Here is a 22,202-nt window from a genome sequence, read left to right on the forward strand (position 1 = left end):
TGAGCTAAAATAATTAACAAAAAGAAATTAAAAAATATTACAAGTATATAAAAGGTTTTTGAAAAATTACAAAAACAAGCACGTTTTTTTTTTGAAAAAATTAAATCCATAACAATACCAAATATAATTTGCTTCAAGTTAAAATAAGAACAAAACAAACAAAAACTTAAAAACAGAAAGTAAAAATTAAAAACAGAAAGTGATCGCAAACAACCCTAAGTTTCTCAATGAATTTAAAAAATATTCATATATTTTGACTAAGCATGCTTTTGTGAAAGCAAGGAAGCAATGCGATTTGATCATTAGACTAAATAGTTCTATAATTGAATCATACAGTGACTGAAATTATGGTTTTATTTAATTATGTTAATCAAGTGTTAGATGAATTTAAGGATATTTATCCAAATGGACTTCAGAATAAACTAGCGCTACTGATAAACAACAAGACATTGATTTACTTCATGGACCATCATTGCACAATTTGACTTAATATATGCTCAATCCAGTAGAAAAAGTCAAATTAAACAGAGTTTAATAAGTTACTTGAATGATTTATTAAGAAAAACATGAATCCTTATTTTATTACTACTTTCCTGAAATCTAAGAAAGATAGAAGTTTTCATTTGTGTGTCCAGAGTAAAGCAACTAAAAAAACCACCATTAAATATTGCTTCGATGTTTGGATGATGTATTGGATAGAATGAAAGGTGTATTTCCTTTGGGTTTAACAAAAGCACTGATATTTTAATGAGAATAATTAACCATGTATTGCCACCTTTATTTAAATATTCTCATATCCTTTACTTTGATGCAATTTTGAATTATGGAAGAACACAAGTTAATGATTTGGAGCAATTTAGAAAAGAATTTGAGATTTTTATTGGAAGAAAAGTAATAGTCTAAAAAATACTATTTTATTACTCCACTATAATCTTAAGATTTGTTGCAGCTATACATGAGTAGTTCGCAGATTCTTTTAAGGACAAAAAATTTATGATTAGCCAATATCTACTAATAAACATGGCAGTTATAATTTTCATTGCTTAGGACTATATAAAGGATTCATTAAAAGTTTCCTATTGTAATGGATCGAGCTAGTATATGCTAGAAAAATAGAATATTTGGACAAATTTTGATGATCACGCTTTTATTAAGATTTAAAAAAAAAAAAGATAAAAAACATATGCATAGGTTCCCTACTTTTAATAAGGTGTTTGAGCCCTTTTGTATAGCATGTGGTGTTGGTATTGAAGGAAGATCTGATTGCATTCTTTAGTAATAGAATATATGAAGCCACAAACATATCCAAACTCTGATAAGAGTTATCTATTATGTATGTAAGGACCAGGTTATTGAAGGCATTGTTCCTTACATAGACAGTTTGTAATGCACTTCAACCATTAAAGTTCATAAAATAAGTAGAAATACTTGCGGGTTGAATATTTATATGAATATTCATTTAACCAAAAATAATGTACTGGAACTAATAAAAAGATGTTGATGCTTAAGCAAAGTTCCAATCCTTCTATATACAGCGCAGGTTAATGTGATAGGTGATCATATAAAAGAGGAAACTGACATTAGTAAAGACTTTAATAATAATTCATCTTGCTTGAAAAACATAACAAGCTAAAGATAGTTTCTTTATTAAAGTGTAAACTTTTCATTCCTAATGCATATTTTGAGATACTTCCTGACGCTAGAACTACATGGTGGTGTTGTTAGAGATTTTTGTAAGAATAAGACCATTGGAATAATTTAGAATAAGCATATTTGGATAAACATAAAAAGATAAATGGCTTGTGTTATATCACAATGTATGAGTTCGCAAAAAGTAGAAAATATAACACAGAGATTGATCAGTCATTCAACAATTCCATATAAGGTTTGAGAGGATGTTAATACGGCTTTTGAGTTGGGTTTACAACAAACAAGAGAAAATGACCTATTTTTGTAGTGATGGTTTTCAGACACTGTTGTAAAATCACATTCGAAAAATAAATTGGAAGATTTACATACATACCAACTTACCTATGCATGAAAAGATGTTTACAAGTTAAAGTGGTGGTATTTTTTTATGTAATATGAAAAATTTGGATGGTATAAATGTTAAAACCAAAGTTTTGGTGATAGATAACAATACATAGAAGTTGAGTGATAAGTATATAAATGCCTTAAACAAAAATAAGGTAATTTTTAAACTATGTAAATAAATTGCATAAATTACCCAAATAATTATTTATGACTGAGAATTAAAATTCATTGAAAACCTCTTTCAAAGAAAATAGAAACAGTACTTAAGTTCTGCACTCTCTATTATCTGCAAACTAGAGAAACTATAGAAATAGGAGTTTCGTGAGCTGTAATGTTGTCTAATAAATGTCATACATCTGACATGAGTCCATTTGAAATCTCTATGAGTTTCAACCAAGAAACTCCATAAAACTTATCAATCTTTCAGTAAAATTCAAATCTAAAGCATTTGCACAATAATTCTCACAAAATATGCATAATTTGAATATCCTTTGAATAAGGATATAAAAAGAAAGAACTACCATGAAAAGTACAATATTTATGTTGATGTAAACAACAGCTCATACGGAGTACAGACGAGATGATAAAATCATGGTGCATTTAAATTCAAAAAAAGTTCCATAAAAACATTTAAGAAATTACATGCAGGAAGAGCAAGGCCATAAATTTTGCAACGGATTCAACTTGATGCCTAAAAATTAAAACTAAGGGACGATTACGTTATTTTAACTTTCGATGCGTTGATTTGAGCTTATTTCATAAGTTCGTTATAAACCCGTTGGATCATTCACTTTCAATAATTCTCACAAAATATGCATAATTTGAATATCCTTTGCATGAGAATATTAAAAAAAAAACTACTATGACAATTACAATATTTATGTTGATGTAACAACAGATCATACGGAGTACAGACAGGAAGATAAAATCGTGGTGCATTTAAATTCAGAAAAAGTTCCATAAAAACATTTAAGAAATTAAATGCAAGAAAGGCAAGGCCAAAATTGTGCAATGCATTGAACTTAATGCCTAAAAAAAAATAAGGGACGATTAAGTTATATTAATTTTCAATGTGCTGATTTGAGCTTATTTCTTAGGTTTGTTATAACCTCATCAGATTATTCTCTTTCAATTTGACGTGAGTTCACTCCAATCCCCTGCAACATAATTTTAAAAAAATTGTTCCTGATGTTAACTTGGCTATTGAGGAAATGTTTATTGTTAATTTCAAAACACTTTTGTTCACCGGTAAGGCAAACATACAAAAATAGACTAATGGATTGCCTTTACTAGAAGCAAAAATAAAAAGTAAAGGAAAAAAAAAGGAAAAAGAAATCATGATTTTGATTATAAGTATTAAATGCAAAATTTGTTCAATATGGGCAACTTCAATGAAAATAGAGAATTTATTCTCATAGATGGAATTGCATGAAGCAATGATCTAAGCAAAGTTTATTTGTTTTAATTAGATGGTGTATGCTACTTTATTTGAAATTTAATAGCCTGGACATGCCACTACCAGAGTAAGGATTTATTTAGTATTTACAAATGCTAGGTTGCCCACTTGCCCTGTATGACTTGATATAATAAGATTAAATTAGTTTATTTCTTGAATACCATCAATCCAAGCAATAACAATTTTGTGATGATCTAAATGATTCTAATTCAAAAATTATTTTAATTTTGTGATGATCTAAATGATTCTAATTCAAAAAAAATTTTTTTTCAAAATCAAGTAAACTGATGCATGTTTGTAGCAAATTGTGCATTGTTATTTTCACCTATAAAAACAAGTATTGTTACTGATAAATTAATGATCTGTATCCACTTATGCACTCAAATAATAATTTATGCATGTAACAATTTTAAATTTTGATTTTGAATAAGATCTAAAGCTTGAACTAGCTAGATATCTGGCATTAGATTGTGTTGATTTTGCACAAAACTAATCTACTAGAAAAGGAATGACAATTTTATAAATATAGATTCTAAAGCACGAAATTGAACAACCCTAACTGAGTAATCGTTTCACCTTCCACTAGTCAATCTTATGTTATTAAATGTGATTCCTACTTAGTAATTACAAGTGCTACTGCAAGATTCCAAAGGAAGTAATCTACTTACAACCTAAACTTACATGGGGTAATTTCTTTCTCTGATCTAATTTCTTATGCGTACTATATATTGACTCGCTTCTATTCGTGATTATATTCAAAAAATAGTTTATCTCAATGATATATTTTCATCTGCATACTTTATAATTGACTTGCTTCTATTCGTAATTACATTCAAATTTTACAAAACAAAAAACCTACTATAATTTCTAGCTAATTTTGTGTGGCTCAAATTTCTCGATGTGTACTTTGAATTTATCAAAGCATTATAGCTTTTGGGTTCTAATACTCATATTTATTGTTTGATTTTAAATAAAGTGCATTGTTGGCTTGTTTAGCGGCCTGGTGATGTGTGAATAATTTAGTTCCATTACATGATTTAAATGCATCGTATCACATAATTGCATTAGAAAGCCTTAAGCCCATAAACCATCTTGCACCATGGTTGATTTACCGTCATTAAGTTTATTTTCAAACTAATTGTCTTTTTTTAACCATCATGCAGGCCATAGCTAAATAATAAAAAATCATACTTTGCCCATTTTAAGTGCATTCACACAATGTAGATTAGCAAATATAAATTCATGTTTTTAAAGAGACGACACATGACATGACATGCCTGCTATATCCATAGCTCAAAAGGAGCTTGTACAATGATATGCTATTCGCTGAGATACCTACTTTTTATTCCTAGCATATAAGAGAGCATATCTTCTTCCATTATGTTATGTCATGTCATCTTCTTAGTGAGTAAAATTTCTGTTCTACAAAACGTGTGGTCCTTGATCTCCAAGTGTGGATATTTACTAAGCCGATTCATGAATTATTCAGTTCTAGAGATAGTGTTACCCCTTTAAATATCAGAATTTCATGATCATCATGATAGCATAAAAAACAGATTTAGAGTCTGCATTTATTCTAATTATCATAACAAACGCAAAAAAATGTAATTCCTATTTCTTCCATGTGTAATTAAACTTCTGCGTTTTTGCGTGCTAGAGGACATGTAAGCTTCTTGTCACGGAGAAAAAAGTTTCACTTCGGCTAGGTGTAGGGCCGAAGAGCATTATTTAAGTCCTAGGCTGCCCACCTCTCTTAAGATCTTTTTTTGGGAGATGACAAGTGGTATCAGAGCAGATTACTGTCTGCCAGGTGTGTGGACTCTTCATGGTCCAGTGGGGCCCTCGGAGGAGTCGATCCGTGACAAGGGCGTCACGTGATTGAGGGGAGGAAAATATCACGGACAAAAAGTCCCACATCAGCTAGGTGTAAGGTGTGACAAGGGCGTCACGTGATTGAGTGGAGGAAAATGTCACGGACAACAAGTCCCACATCAGCTAGGTGTAAGGTCGAAGAACAGTATTTAAGTCCTAGGTTGCCCACCACTCTTAAGAGCTCTTCTGGGAGGTGACATTCTGCTTTAAATCATGTATATTAACTAAATATTGAATCATAATTAGGTTTACGAAGGACAGTTCAAAAGTACTATAAGTTTATTTTTCTTTAAACAGCAGTAGCAGTCTTGATCAGTAGCACTAAATTGCCCAAGTGCATGGCAGTATTTTAGCACGAAAGTGAATAACCTTCACAAAGCCATAATAATGCACCTTCATCAGATTACAAAAATGACAATTCCTGGTCAAGAATTAAGTGCTTATAACAAGAAGAAAATAATGAAAGTTATAACAAGCTTTTCCTTGCTGACTGCAGATACATAACCATGTCAATACTAACAATTGCAGAAAGAAAAGTGGAATTGCAGCAACTTTTTATCTTTTTGGCAGGAAGAAACCACTACGCACTTATAAATAAGGCATATAATTGTAAATAGTAAAGTACTAATTCCAAAAAGAAAGAGAACTTGTAATGACCAGATAAAAGATTCTAACAGATACAGAATAGTACTAGTAAGAATGATCCAAAGATCAAACACAATTGAATTATAGCCAAGATCAATTAGGAGCATACTACATTGCAAAGGCTGTACATTGGCAAAGAAAACCTATACACAAACCTACTATATCAAAAGCAAACAGGCTAAAGAAACTTGTTGATGGCCAGAAAAATCTATCAGTTAAAGATTGCATACCTGCAGTATATTAAGAACTGTCCTTATTACATCTTGATCTTTTAATATATCAACACTTCTACTAGCCTGGCCAATAATTTCAGCCCATCTCTGCACCAAAGTGCACACATACATTTGAGAAAAAGAAAGCTAATATTCATTTAAAAGAATAAAAAAAATATATGGAATGAATCAATAAATATTAGTTTGAACTTGGTTGCTATAAGTTGGAATGTTCCAACCTGGTTAGGAAGATCCATTAACCGCTTCAGGTACTCATCTCTTCTAGCAGGATCGGGTTCTGCTTGAATCATATGACCAACCTGCAATTAGAATCTCAAATAAGCCATAAGGTTTAAAACATTACGAAATGAAGAAATTTCAGAAAAGTATTTTAAAAAAAAAAAAAAAACAAAAAAACAAAAAGAAAAAATTCAACATACAGCTTCATAAAATGTATGAATCTGATGAGGCTCAAGATCTGCAACGGTAGATGCAAGGCTTGACAGGAGTTCAGATAAAAATGGCTCATTCTCGCCTACCTGAAGTTATCAAGAAAAAGGTTTCATAACAAACAAATCGAAAAGTCACCGTACGGTACCACGCAGGAACTAAATTATAGTTATTTTACATAACAATTCCAAAACAAAAAAAAAGAATTGGTAAGGGAAAAGAAACCAATAAACAATTTCAATACACACAAATGGAAAAGAAAAAAAATGAAAAAAATTAAGTTGCCAAACTTTGCTAGATTGCTGACAAGTTTCAGCATGTTTGAATACCATAAAAGGCTTCATCTAATATAAACACAAACACCTTGATTATAACAACATACAACAATTAAGAGGGACACAACAAGGGACACAACAACATACTCCAAATTTTGATTTGCTATGGCGGATCTGCAACGAGGGACACAACAACATACAACAATTAAGCATGCATGATGTCGTGTATCATCACTCCAAATTTTGATAACTATTGGACACTTGAGATGAAAAATAAAAAAGCAGAACCTCAATGTAAATGGCAATTCAGTTCATACAAGAAAAACAAAACAGAAAACAAGCACCATAAAAAGATGACCAATTAATCAAAAACCATGCACTCATAGAAAATAAAATTTAATAACCATGGCAAAACAATATCAAAATTATGAAAATAAAAGCTAGATAGAAAGAAATCATAAAATAAATTATCTCAGTTATAAATAAAGATAACCACCCAAAAATATTAATTCCGCAATTTTTTAAGGATCAGAAGAGAAGTAATAACTTCATTACCCTATAGATGATAAATTTCAAATTCAAAATTCCAAATTCCCGCTGTATTTTCTAATAACAAAAATAGAAAAGAAATAATATAAAGAGCTATCAACAGAAATCCAATAGATTGCAATTCCCAACATCTAAAATTTGCACTGAGAAATAAGAATTATGGATTGCTACAATTACATGAACACCACACTAGCAATGACAGTCCACAGAGAATTATGTAACCATCGCAAGCCAAATATAAAGATCTATTAGGTAAACACAACAATTTTACCGGGTCAAAAGAAACATTAATGAGGAAAATTTAAGCATAAATTGGGGATCCATGCATGTTTCTCTCCATCGCACAGGGTATAAATGATAACCTGAATGAGATGCTTTTTTTTAGTAGCCATTATTTCATCAATTTTAGACATTATTTCATCTTCAAAAATATCTTTTAAGAATAAAACATATATAAACGCTTATAACTTATGCAGAAAATGTGTCGGAAGTGAATCCCAAAAGGGATACAAATAGAAGAATTAAAGGGTTTGGAAGTTCACGAAATAAAATCAAATCAAATACAATCAAAACTAGAGAAATAGATGAATTCTCTGATTTGAAAGTATGTCTCAATTCATGTTTTCCTAAAAATTAATTATTTGAAGATTCCATCAAGAAGCCTTCAAGAAATAGACAACCCATCACCTTTTCATCCGTTTTAAATTTCACATATCCCCACTTCACATTTAGAGCACATGTGTAACAGTCATAATTAATAAAAATATTCATACAAAAAATTATCACACAAACCATTCATGAGTAATCAATAGAGCAATAAGATTTGATGCATGTATGATATGCAAAAAATATTCATAGATTTCTCAGGGATATTGATGCAGGAGCTCCCGCAGAATCGTCGGATCGGATATCATGTGATCCCAGATATCCTGCAATTCTGGATATCCCACGATCCCAAAACAGCTCTGATTTTGCAAAATTGTGGAATCAGATACTCTCGAGATTGCGTAAGTTTTCTTGTCCCATTTGCAACTTTTGCAGAAAATTTTGCCCTTTTAAGCTATGTTTCTTATTTTTTTTATTTCAAATTAGAGTTATTTTCTTAAAGGAGACTATCTATGTGTCGTATTCTCTGTTTTGGGACATTAGCATTATTTTGGGGATTTGAAATAGTATTCATTGATTTCTACCCTGAGGGTTGATGTATCATCTTCCTTTTGCAAGTGAAGAGTTTATAGCTCATTCGAACATAAAATCATAGTTCACTCTATTTTTTTTCAATCGAGACATCTGGCAAATGGCTCATATTCTCATTCCCTTGCCATTCCACAACCATTTCCCCACTATATTCACTTCCTAAATAACTTTTAAGAGCCCTAACACAGTGTCAGATATGCTATAACTAATTTCAAGAAAATAAGAAGAACAAAACTTAAATTTATATTTAATAGACTCCACAAGATTCTCCGAATCACAAATAAATGATCTACAATAAGATGTTCATGTCATTCGGAAGAACATAATCCTCTAAGAAAACAAACTCCCAAAACTTTACAATTTCTTGTGAAGAATTGTATACTTTATAGTTTACTAGATAAATGAACTTTAAAGTTTCAAATCTACTTTAAGGAAACCATCATTAATAAATCCTATAAAGTGTTAACATAATTTAACTTTCCCCAATTTTAATGAATTTGTAAATTAAAAAAAACATTTTAGTGTCTATAATGAGCCTAAAAAATGGCATTTTCACAAACATCTCTTTGAGGATAAGAGGATAAGACAAACAGTGGCAGGAGTCAAACAAAAAATAGATGAAAACTTCAAAAATGTATTTAAACATATTAATCCAATTTAAATAAATAGTGCACCACACTCTTAAAAAAAGAATCTCCAATTCGTTAATCCAATTTAAATAAATAGTGCACCACACTCTTGAAAAAAGAATGGAAAATTCATATAATCAAGGAAATTAGAAAAACCCAAAAAGACAGTCGCATATGTAATCTCCTCCAATGCATAACAAAAATTCATATTTAAAGGGGAAACAAATGTTAAAAAATTGTGCAATCGGACACTGCGGCGTTTTTTATTTAAGTGGAGAGAAACATAAATCCATATTTAAAAGGAGAAAAAAAATGTTTAAAATTGTACAATTGGGGCATTGAGATATTTTTATTCGTGCAGAGAGACATGAGCATCAAGAGAATTTGAGGCATAAACCTCAAAATCAACAAATTGTGCAAATGAAATAAGTATTATTTTAAGCTCAAATTGTTTAATAAGAAGCAACATATTAACACCCTAGCATAATAAATGTCATAAAGTTGTTCAAAATAAGAAATAACATTTTAACATCCAAATATTAAATCAAGAAATAACAATAGTTAGAAAAACTTAAAAAAAGAAGTGAAAACATTGCAATTTAAAATAAGTGTGGTACAAATATTATTTCTCCCACTCCTACTATCCACTATAAAATAAAAACATATAAAAACATTCAGGTTAGAGTTTTCAAATTCAAAGGTCTCAACCTTTTAATGGAATCATATGTATAACTATTTAATATCTCCCTCGTTTTATCCTCTATTATGAAGATCTTCCTCCTCGTCTTAAATCTCAAATATCTTCCTATTATTTAATCAATATTTATGATTAGATTTTTAAATAATTATTATGTTGAAAATAACCGCTTCATTTACATCCTAGTTATACATTATATGGGTAAGCTAAAAATGTTTATTAGCGTATTTTACTTATATTTTTAAGAAAAATCCCAGATACAAGTGTGCACATCTCACGAAAAATAAGGCAAGAAGCACCTCGAGGCAGGTCACATATTATGTGATCCGTAAATCCCATTTAATACAAAATGAGGATTAAGCTTGATTATAATTTTTTTTCCATAAAAAATATGGAAATAGACTTTTTAATGCATTATTTTATTTCATGGAATAAAGGAGGCCAAAACAAGAATTGAAGTTTTAAAATCATATTAAAAATCTGGTCAATGCAATTCTCATGATTTGTATCCCCAAAAAAACTCTATGCGAAAAAAATAATTTTGCAAAATTTTTATGGTAATTATAATTTTTCTTTTTTTTTTTTGATAATTTTGCAAAATTTTTATGGTAATTATAATTTTTTTTTTTTTGAAAAAAAAAGATAGCAGGCTTCTTAACTCTAGCACATTTTAATAAATCTAGTTGTAAAACGCAGTTGTGGTGACGGTATAAAAAGCAATGTCGTGATAAAGTTATCACAAAAAGACCCTATGCGTCCTACAGTTCTCTAAAAAATAAAATCCATATTTTAATGGGGGAGGAATCAACATAAGAACAAAGATTTAAAAAAGCGGATGAAAAAATGGCAAATATATTTCTATAGAAATGTTTTTTTTAAAATAAACTCTGAATGGAAATCTTTTATATTAAAAGAAAATTCATTGCTAATCAACATTTCATAAATGAGGCTTATTTTAATTTACCGATTAGCAATATGATTAAAAGCATTTATATCCCTTTCAAGGAAAATATGCATGTCTTTTAATGCCAATAAATTTCTTCCTCAGTAAATCTATTCTAGAACCATTTTCTGCTGGTGCCAAAACATTAAAATTTTGATTAAAGATACGGCCCAACTCAGCTTTAAATTCAGTTCAAATCAAGTAAGCAATCATGTAATTATTTTCTTCCTGAATAATATGCAGCAGTTTTTAAAATTGACTCAATAACGTGGGTAAGACGGAATTATTTTTTTTTCTCGATTTCATTACATTCCTGAATAATATGCAGCAGTTAACTTCAAATTCTGATTACCATTCCCGAATATTTAAAGATTCCTAGGAAAAGTAACAACAATTTTTGCTCCTTACAAATCTAGGCTTACCCACCTTATCCTCTCAAGATTGACATCTTGATAGAAGATCATAAAATATGCATATTATGTTCAAATATTCATAGGCATAAAACATTATGACAAAGAGCATATGAATTTGGCTCAAAAATAGAAGGCAGCTTGAAAGATTTAACAAAAATTAGTTTCTTTTTCTTTTGATTGATGTTAAGAGAATGGACATGAATTTTTCTTCTAAGGTAATACTTGTAAGTATTTGGCATCACAAAACTAGTATATAACTTAGTGAGAAACCAGGAATGTTGGAATGAGTATCCATTTCATACCAAAACTCCATTATAAAATTCCAAAACTGTAGGATTACAATGAAAATCATTAGGATGAAAGTTAAACAAACCAGAGAAGCTTTGGAAATTGAATCTAATATACCAAAAGAATGATCAGTATACTGACAAAAAAATAAACCGCCTAAACAAGAAACTTCCTAGAAACGTCATGTTCTTCAACCTTCCGAAGCTGAAAAACAATGAGGTATCATACTATTAATACAAATCACATATGAAAGATGATTTGGATTAAAATAAATTACAACTTGAACTTCAAAACTAACCTTGGCCTACTGAATAGAGACTATGATTATTCATGCTGATAAAATCCCAAACTTAAATGTCATGCACTCACCAGAAGGCCAACTCAATAAACAAAAGAGCTAAACATGAATCCTGATTAAGACTTCTTTGAACATCCAAATACTAGAGTTTCTAAAGTTCTCACCTAAAAAGTTCTCACCTAAATCTATGGCCAAAAAAAAAAAAGAGAAGTGTTTGACACAACATCATTTTAAAATACAATCTAGAACTTGTAAGGACAAAGAGCTTATTTATTATAGATAAAAAAATTGAAGCCTGTAGTCATTTCACTGACAAAAGAGGGCATCAGAAAGATCATCTTTTCTTTTAATTTTGATGTTAAAAACAAACAGGGATCCATAGGATTAAATAAATGTCTTGTCCTGCTCACTGCTTGAAGAAGGAATTCGGATAGAAACTTCTAGAATAAAAATAGGATTAAAAAAATTTCCAAAATTGATACATATGAAGTAAATGTTCGCATATGTATTCCCTAGCAATTGGATCTCTCTCAAAACATTTAAATAATGTAGGAATGTAAAGAACGCCTCCATTGAAACCTTGATGAAGATGACAGAAAAATCTGTGCCATACTTGCAAATGTCATAGTTTAGTATGATTGATGTAAACCACAAAAAGTAGGAATTTCTAAGAATCTTTGTTGATAACAGGAAAACTTTAGCATATGAAGGAGCTTGTTTCATCCACCTCTCTGAAAAAAAAGATAGATTTTTCACATCTAAAGGATATCAAGCTTGTTCCATGATTTCCCAAAAAAACATGCAGGTGACCACCAAGCCAATCCAAGCCAATCATTTCTCCTGCAAATAACATTCTGGTAACCCGGCACCCACTAAATTTATACTATAGATAAACTTTAAAGCAAAGGCATGGTTGCTAAAATAGAGAGAGCGGCTAAAAGGCTTGATTTCTTCTCATAGTAATTACACATAGAGCTGTCTGGATTGCATTTTAAAGACAACAAATATATTACTGAAACCGCCAGCCAGCTAGACATTTCTTTCCTTCTTATGTGGAGTTCATTCTTGTTGGAACACTGAAATTTCCTTAACCCGAACCGGTGTAATTAATTCCGGCTTGAAAATCCAGCAAGCCTTTCTGTTCTTGCCTGAAAAAGCGGATTGTTATCTTGCCATTTTGCTCGATGTTGAAACTATGGGGCTAGTTTACACGTATATGCTCCTTCCACCATAAACGTTGCAGCAAAAAAACCCACATTCCTCAACATTAACCATTCAAACTAGTTGGTAGAGGTCAACATTCAAGTTCTTTCAAATTATTTTTGAAAGCAGGATTAAAATAATTTTTTGGTAAATATATCAAGTTGACAAGCTGTTGGGACAACATAAAGAGTATAATCAATACTCTCCAATTTTTCTTTTATGAAAATTCTATCCACCTCCATGGTTTAGTTAGGTCAAACTTAACTGCAGTGGGAAATACTGATTGTAGACATAAATCACAGTACAATATAGTAAGTCCTTCCCTTTTAACCTTCAAAACCGTTAGTATAATTTTCAATCAGTGGAGTGCAGATTCATTGAGCAATTGCTCTAACCTCAGATTACGCACAACTTGAGACCATGTGTAGTTTCCATATCTTTCGATGTTACAAGATTTCCTCTAAATAATATGTAATTCTGATGATGATCTTCCATCAAACATCAACCGACAATCCTACATAATATCAGTATACCTTGGAAGTTTTAAACTTCGATGTTTTTTATTGAAAATTTTCTTTCCAAATATCTAATAAACCTATAATTAGATGCATAAATTGACTTATAAGGATTACCACAAATGCAATAGCTAGAAGCAATATGGAATAGAAAAATTAGTTTATATGGAATAGAAAAATTAGTTTACCAACAGATTATTCATATTACCCTTTCTAGACATCTACTCTTCAAAGATAAATTTCTAATATGGTTCCATCAAAGTTTACATGACTTATAGTCTACCATTTTGTTTCACTGGTTCCATCAAAGTTTACATGACTTATAGTCTACCATTTTGTTTCACTTAACAGAAATATGACATACTTTGTTAAGAGTAAAGATCCTTTTTTTCTGAGTCACTTATATGGATGTAAATGAGCTTGTCAAAATCTTTCTTCTGAAATTCTACAATGAGTATTTTTCCCCCTTTTTACCAAGTAAGTCCTCCTCTTCATCAACATCATATGTCCAATATACAATACGAATTCCCACTATTCCTTTAAGCCATTTTATAAAAAGAGTACAATCACTTTGGCCTTGTCAATATTGTATTCCACACATGACATTCATGGATCTTCCAAATCATGCCCCCAAATATAATTCCAACCCATATAGTCCTTCTTAGTTTACGTGCTAGACTTTTTGGGGGAAAATTTTTGTTGAATCCTAATGGATGGATGAACCATACAATTTTATTCAGCAGCACCACATTAAGTCATTTTTTCATCATATTATTGCATTAAAATCCAAAGTAGCCAAAGATACGAAGAAATGAAATGCATCCATTTTCTCCCAGTAGGACAAATGCTTCTTGATAGTCTATTTCATCAGATTGTTACTCTCTTACTACTAATCTAACACTGACTCTCTCAAAACTTCCATAAACTTGGATAGTCACATTCATTTCATTTAAACTGCAAAGCTTTATTATTTAAAAACTAAACTAATTATAGTGTCCTGTCCAAAAAAACATCACGATAAAACTATGCTCAATAACCAAAATTTAATGCAAGATGTCTTAGAATCTGAAATTTCTCGATGCAGTTATGATAACACCACATATTATACAATACAAATTTATAGTCTCTTGACAGCAACTAAGGTTTAAAAACACTAAGAATCTCCACGCATAAAAAATTACAACTTCTAAGAAATGAATGTTTAGAAATATAGAACTATGATAAATCATGCAATTCTTGGAAATTATGCATTCCTAGAAAACTAAACTGTATTTTACTTAAATAAATTCAATCACTCATGAATTCAAATTAATAGACACTTTGACAACTATTCTGCAACTAAGATTAAAAAACACTACGAATCTCCATGCATGAAACAATTCCAACTTCTAAGAAATGAAAGGTTAGAAATATATAATTGTATTAAATCATACAATTATTGGAAATTATGCACTCCTAAAAAACTAAATTGTATTTAACTTTCACTCATGTAAAACAATAAATAGATTTAAAAAAGAAATCAAGTACCAGAAAATAAGCCATACAATCAAGCTTATATTGTTTTTGGAACAAAGACATAATCTCTCCCAAAATCTTCAGTCCCCTAATTGGTCAAAGTGTAAAGGAATTAAACATCTAGTGAAATTTTTATATAGAAAAAATAAATCAAATACCTTTTCACATGCCTCAAATCACCTATCCATAAACAAAGACTCCCCTTAAAAAAAACAATAATAATAACAATAAAAAAAAGTAGGAAAAAAAAAAGTAGATGATGAAAAAAACTACACCCAAAAATACACTATACCGACACAAACTCAACAAAGCATCAAAACACACTGCAATAATCATCTAATTACCCACTAGAAGCCCACCACTGCAACTCCTCAGTCGCAAGCTTGATGCACACTCCAAAGGCAAGCACAAAACAGGTCAGAAGCCTTTGATGCACACTTCAAAAGCAACTACAAGTTCTGCAACATATTTTCTATAAATAATAAAGGAAACTAAGTCTAGCATTTAAACTGGTTTCAAGCGCAATGCTTTTTAGGGTATGTCATAAGTTTCAAGCCTTTATGTTGGGTGCAGTCCACACACACAAGCTAAATGAACTTCTGCAAGGGGACACACCATAACAATCAAAGAAATACTTCGGCTAGGCATACAAGGCAAGCAATTACCAAACCTCTTGCATGAGAAGCCACCAAAAAGAAGGTTGCATATTGCCTTGGTTGGAGGTTCAAGAGAGTAAAATCGGCTCAATTCAATTTTCTATCATACATGATTCTAAGCTTGAGCCACAACAATCAGTATAGTTCATTTTGGTTCAAAGGGATGAAAACTTGAGCTTGAACTAAGCTTTCACTTGCTTGAGATCAAATGAATAACAGAAAGAAGAGCACCCCCTTCTTTATTTCTTTTCATTTGACAGACAAGCATTTTGCGGCCAGTTAATTTAGCAGCAGTAAGGAATTGCCAGAATTGTGAACATCAAAGCAAGCAAATATACTCATCAAATTTCAAATCAAGCTTGCTCCTGCAAAGCATGTCAAGGTCGGGTAGCATCAAGATTAAAAATAAGTTGAAATTAAATGAATTCAGCATTACACAATGTTGCCCCCACTCATCTTATCAACAGTAATAAATAGCCAAAATCTGTGATCATCACAGCAAGGAAATTTGCTCGACAAATTTTAAATTAAGCTTTGCTCTTGCAAAGCATGTCAAAGCTGGGTAGCGCATCCAGACTACAAATATCTTGAAATTAACATACTTTATAAATAAACTACAAAAAATAGTTACTATATTGAAATTGTTTTCCCTCATAAAATAAAGGTACCTACCAAAAAATATTTAAAAAAATATAATTTATAAATAAGGCCACATTATATTAGAACATTCAGAAATAAAATTAGACCACAAATACAGGCCAGACAATAACATACCTGTGTAATTATAAATTTCCGCTTACATTTTTGAACAATTTTCAGAAAAGTATCGCATGCCATATCCTGAAATACAAATAAATAACAATAAAATAGAATTAAAATCATAAACTGCATTTTTAAACTAAATTACAACTGTTAAATCTATAGAGTATCAAGGAATAGCCGGAAAAAAAAAAAATTGGTAGATATCTCCATCCCAAAAATGATCATATTCAAACAAGATTCAAGAGGAACAACAATGAGATCCAAACAAAAGTAAACATACAATAAATAAATAAAAATTATCGAGCACATGAGCACCCACCCAGCACCAATTAAAACAATACCTTGGAAGGAATAACAACAGCATTGGTATAAATTAACTAGTAGCAGCTTTACGAACAATGGGGTTTATTACAACTGTTACAACTTTTTGTAAAGATAGTTGTAATGTTATCATAGGGAAAGCAATTCTTTAAAAGACAAGTATTATAAATATTTCCTTTTTGAAAAAGTAGGACAACAAAATTTTTACAGCTACAACACAAACAAAATGGTAGGATAAAACCAACTTTCGCTCATGAAAAGTTATAAAAAACAGCAAGAAAATGGCAGCCAAATGAAGGTAGGACATTGATTCTTAAAGCAAACCAGTGAAGATATGAGCCAAAACAGACTATAAAATTTCTCCCTTATTTCCCAACCATTTATGTACACCTTCATGAATCATTAACACAAATTTCAAGTTAAGAGCTATGCTTAATATCAATTATGACTTTAAAAATAAACAAAATCTTGATGAATAAGCAAAAATTAATGCTTTCTTGTTAGTAGGTTACAAGGTGGAAGAAACGGATGCTTAACGCTCACAAAAAATGGATCCATGTACGCAAGGCTGATGATATAGAAAGATATGCCATTGCTTGCTTATGGTCAATAACAAAATTAACTCCAAGGTTTAGAAAACGATGAGCAATCAAACCTACTTAAAAATCCTCTTAACAGATTTAGGAATAAGTAGAAAAGTAATTTTTTTCTTGTTTATAAATACGATCAGATAGACCAGAGCTGAAGAAATGAACTTTCGATACACACAAGAAATCAATTCAAACACAAAGGAATAAACGAGTGAGAATCATTAAATATCTTACAGTTATATTGGAAATATTAGGAAAATAGCTTGTTGGGTAGTTTTCAATTTAATTTAAATATTTGCTAGGATATCTTGATTTATTTTTTGAATATATTATGCTCAGTAATAATATTATATTTCAAATCATTTGCATCTTAGATATAGATAGATTAAAGCTCAATTATTACTCAAACAGTTAAAAAATGAATCCACAACTTGAATACAATTAAAACTCAATCCCTTTCGCTGTACCCATCCTCCCTTGTTGCCCGCAACCAAGGAAAACTGTTTCCCCGATTTTAATGTGGGACTCTAGATGCGGCTTCCGCGGCTACGGGAAGACCGAACCAAAAACCTTAGAAATGTTCTTTATATTTTTAAGAGAGTTTCATTTAGTTGTTCCTTCCTTTCTATTCATTTCTTATATATGTCTTGTATTAAGATTTGAATTCTCATTTTTTTTGGGTTTCTGTCAAGACAACTGTCGGTGTATCTTTCTCCCCTATAGAGGTGTATCCAAAGGTTTGAGGGTGCACTGGCAATATCTCGCTCCTAAAGTGGTGATTATCCTTTCCATTCCTATTTGCATCCTCCCCACATTGCTCCCGACCACCTTCCATTGTGGCATTCGCCCCCTAACATTCCCACATTGTTGTTTTCTCTACATTTTTTCCAATTCCAGCAACATGTCGTCATCCTTGCCACCCCAGACAATCGTCCTCTTGTTGTCTCCCCCGCATTTCTCCTCGTTGCCACCGACATTCCCCCTCACTGCAACCGCTCGAAAATATTTGTTCCCAGTTTTTTTCCATTTTTCCAGCTAACCAACAATTCGTTCTCTCATTCCAACTTCTTTACATGATGAGCTCCTCCCCTTCACTATCCCCGCCCTCCCTTATTGTAGCAACCAAGGACGGCCATTTCCCCGATTTCCAGACCCCACTTTCTGCAACTTGTTGCCAAGAAAGCAACAACACTTGACATCTATATCACCGCCCAGGACAGCAACAGTTTGTTGTTCTTAAAGCTTCGCACTCCCCCACGCGGTTGCCTACACCTTGTTTCTGCCAAGAATTCCATCCCTTTAGCCACTCTTCACTACCTCTCGGGAGGACCAAAACCCTGTCAATCACCACCAACATTCCAAGATTCACCCTAGTTTCAGTTTGTTGTGTCATGTTTGTTAATCTTTCAATTTTTATTTGTGAGATTATATCTCTCTATTTTGACATTATCAATAATATTTGATTTTTTTTTACTGTTGTATGGGTCAAACTCTAGTATCACAGTTGGTGATGTGCTCCAATACTGGCATAGAGAAGTCAAGTTCCTTTACATGCAACGCCTACCTAAATGCTACTTTAACTAACTTTTAAAACTGCCCAACTACTTCCAAATTTGGTCATGACGCTAACTATAAACATGAATCATATTGACTCTTAACTTACATATCAAAGAGCAACCAAAGCATGCATCAAAGAGGAAACTACACATAGAGCAACACCTAGTGGGTCGCAAGGAAGCTCGACATGGCGCACTAGTCCAATCAAGTAGATGAGTTGGTAGCTCAAAGCATCGCCTTTCCTAACAATTATTTCCCACTAGATATTCCCATCGTTTGTCCATCATAGTGTCATAATAAGTTGATTAGTGTCCACTCGTAAGGTTGAGCTAAAAAGTGCATAAAAATAGAATTTTGAATGTTTACATCTAGCATCCCAACAATTAGTTAAATATCAAACACAATTATAGAGGGGCTAAATCTCCTTAAAAGAAAGGTTCTTGAGCCGTTAAAACAAAACCAACAGCAAAAACAACATTAGAATTAAATAAAATGAATGAGCAAATATCTAAAAAAAACATAAACCTAAGAAAAAAAAACAGCATGAGCATGGACCATAATTTTAATTTGGTATCATTAAATTTAAAGGAAAAATATTTGGAAGAAGAGAATAATGTAAGAGCGTTACAAGCTCGTTCACCCTTATGTAAATATATGTTTAAGAGGAAAGATGGATATACTAAATGTTCTTATCCCAACACAAGGATCTAGCCATACAAGCAAGGAATTGGTACATAAGATATTGTTGTAAGACATACAAGCAAGGAATTGGTACATAAGATATTGTTGTAAGCCACACAACATTATCCTCCTCAAAATTCAAATTAAAGATCATATCATGCGCCAAATGCTGGCCTAAATGAAAAAACTTGAGTAAAGCAATAATATAAGATTCATACTAATCAATAACACAAAATGGCAATTTTAATATCTCATAACACCCCATGAACCATTGTTATTACAAGACATTGGGGATCAAATGGAACAAACTACTTTATCTCAAAAAGATGAAGGTGAAGAACTATGTTGCTTGCATACGGATACACCTATGTTGCATGGATACAGACACAAGGCCACAACACGACATGGCCAAGGGACACTTCTATTGATGAAAATGTAAGACAGACAAACATCGGAATTAAGAGTAATACAAAAGAAAAAATAAAAAAAAATTAATAACATTAATTTTTATAAATTTTATTAAACATTCACTTTCAATTTAATGAATAATAATATAGATTTGAATATGTATAACATTTAATTTAAATAATTAATTTTTTATTCTATTATAAAATGTATATCATATATGTTTATTGTTTAGAAAATATTTTTCAAAAAAAATTAAATTATCAAAAGACGTGGCAAGCGTGTTCTAATTTTTTAAATATTATTTAAATTAGACACGGTGGGGCAGTGACCGACACATATATGGGGCATGTCAATCACATGTCTCTATCCAAGGCACATTCAACAGTGTACAATTCCTTAATCAAAAGTATCCATGCATCATAAGTGAGAAAGATTATTATATATGAGTTGATGATGAAGAAGGGTCAACTCCATTTTTTTTTTTTTGTAATGTTGATGATCAGTTTAGTTTTTTTTTTTCTTCACATCCGATAACAGTTTAAAAAAATCTTCTAATTATGCTATTAGAATGCATTCCCATCACAGAATATTTTTTCTTTAATACACTAAGAAAAACAAGCACCAATAATGTATTTTGGTTTCAGTATTCTTGATTACTACAACCATGATAATTTTATTATTCATAAACACTGCCGTTGCCGGTCCCAAGCCCGGATGAGAAAAGTGGAGGGTTGCGTTAGGTAGTCTACAGCCAGCGTAAAACTTGTCGAAAAAATCATGACATGAATCCTTTTGATCATTGTGTAAGTGCTAGGGCGTCCCCTGGAAGCGACGCGCTGTATAGCCTGAATACAGTGAAAAGTGTGCAAGGGCCGCTACACCGGCGCCCGGGTGTAGTGTTAAATAAGCAAGGGTTCCCACATTACGGGCGAATGCGGGTAAAGAAGTTAGTCCATGAAACTAATGAAACTAATATTAGGATAGGATCTTGGAATATAGGCACTCTCAATGGTAAATTAATGGAATTAGTTGATATTATGATTCATAGGAAAATTAATATCTTATGTATTCAAGAAACTAAGTGGGTGGGAGAAAAGGCTAAGGAGATTGATAATTTAGGTTTTAAACTTTGGTATTCTGGTAAGAGTCGCACTAGAAATGGTGTAGGTGTAATTATAGATAAGAGTTTGAAAGATAATGTTGTAAAAATTAATAGAGTTGGTGATAGAATTATAGCCCTTAAGATTATCATTGATACTAAGATTTTTAATATTATAAGTGTTTATGCTCCTCAAGTAGGTTTAGATACAGAGTCTAAAGATAAATTTTGGAATGACTTAGAAAACTTAATACAAATGATACCTCTTGAAGAAAGAATTTTTATTGGAGGAGATTTAAATGGACATGTCGGTAGAGTGGTAGAACATTTCAGAAATATTCATGGTGGCTACGGTTTTGGAGTAACTAATGAAGAAGGCTTTGTTGTTTTAGATTTTGCTTTAGCATTTGATTGTGTTATTACTAATACTTTATTCAAGAAAAGGGATGAACATCTTATTACTTATAAGAGTGGATCTAATAAAACACAAATTGATTATTTTCTTATGAGAAGAAGAGATCGTCATGATTGTAAAGATTGTAAAGTCATTCCAAGTGAAAATTTAAATACCCAACATCGTTTATTAGTTTTAGATTTTAAGATTAAGAGTTGTAAAATAAAAAATACCAGGACTCATCATTGCAGAATTAGATGGAGAAACTTAAAAGATACAAATAAAATTAATTTTATGAGTAAAATTCAAGATTTCAAAATTTGGGATATTCATGAAGAAGCAAATGTGATGTGGGATAAAGTAACAAACGCTATTAAACATGTAGCAAAAGATGTTCTTGGAGAATCAAAGGGAAAAATATTTACAAATAAAAATAGTTGGTGGTGGAATAATAATGTGCAAGAAAAGATAAAATATAAGAAGTTATGTTATAAAAATTGGTTTAAATGTAAAAACTTAGAGAACTAGAGAAAATATCAAACG

At 31.2% G+C, this 22,202-nt stretch overlaps 1 protein-coding gene across 1 annotated transcript in view; it reads right to left on the bottom strand.

Moving 5' to 3' along the window:
* The window catches only part of LOC110020345 (protein EXPORTIN 1A-like), a 75,090-nt gene that overhangs the window by 23,029 nt on the left and 29,859 nt on the right, over positions 1–22,202 (bottom strand). The window contains exons 19-22 of the mRNA XM_020718413.1: positions 16,622–16,687; positions 6,660–6,758; positions 6,459–6,539; positions 6,238–6,327 (exon numbers count right to left, since the gene is read on the bottom strand). Coding sequence (XP_020574072.1) covers positions 6,238–6,327; positions 6,459–6,539; positions 6,660–6,758; positions 16,622–16,687 — 336 coding nt within the window. The remainder of the gene's footprint in view (positions 1–6,237; positions 6,328–6,458; positions 6,540–6,659; positions 6,759–16,621; positions 16,688–22,202) is intronic.

The sequence above is a fragment of the Phalaenopsis equestris genome, unplaced genomic scaffold, assembly GCF_001263595.1.
Source record: "Phalaenopsis equestris unplaced genomic scaffold, ASM126359v1 Scaffold000094, whole genome shotgun sequence".
Lineage (NCBI taxonomy): Eukaryota > Viridiplantae > Streptophyta > Magnoliopsida > Asparagales > Orchidaceae > Phalaenopsis > Phalaenopsis equestris.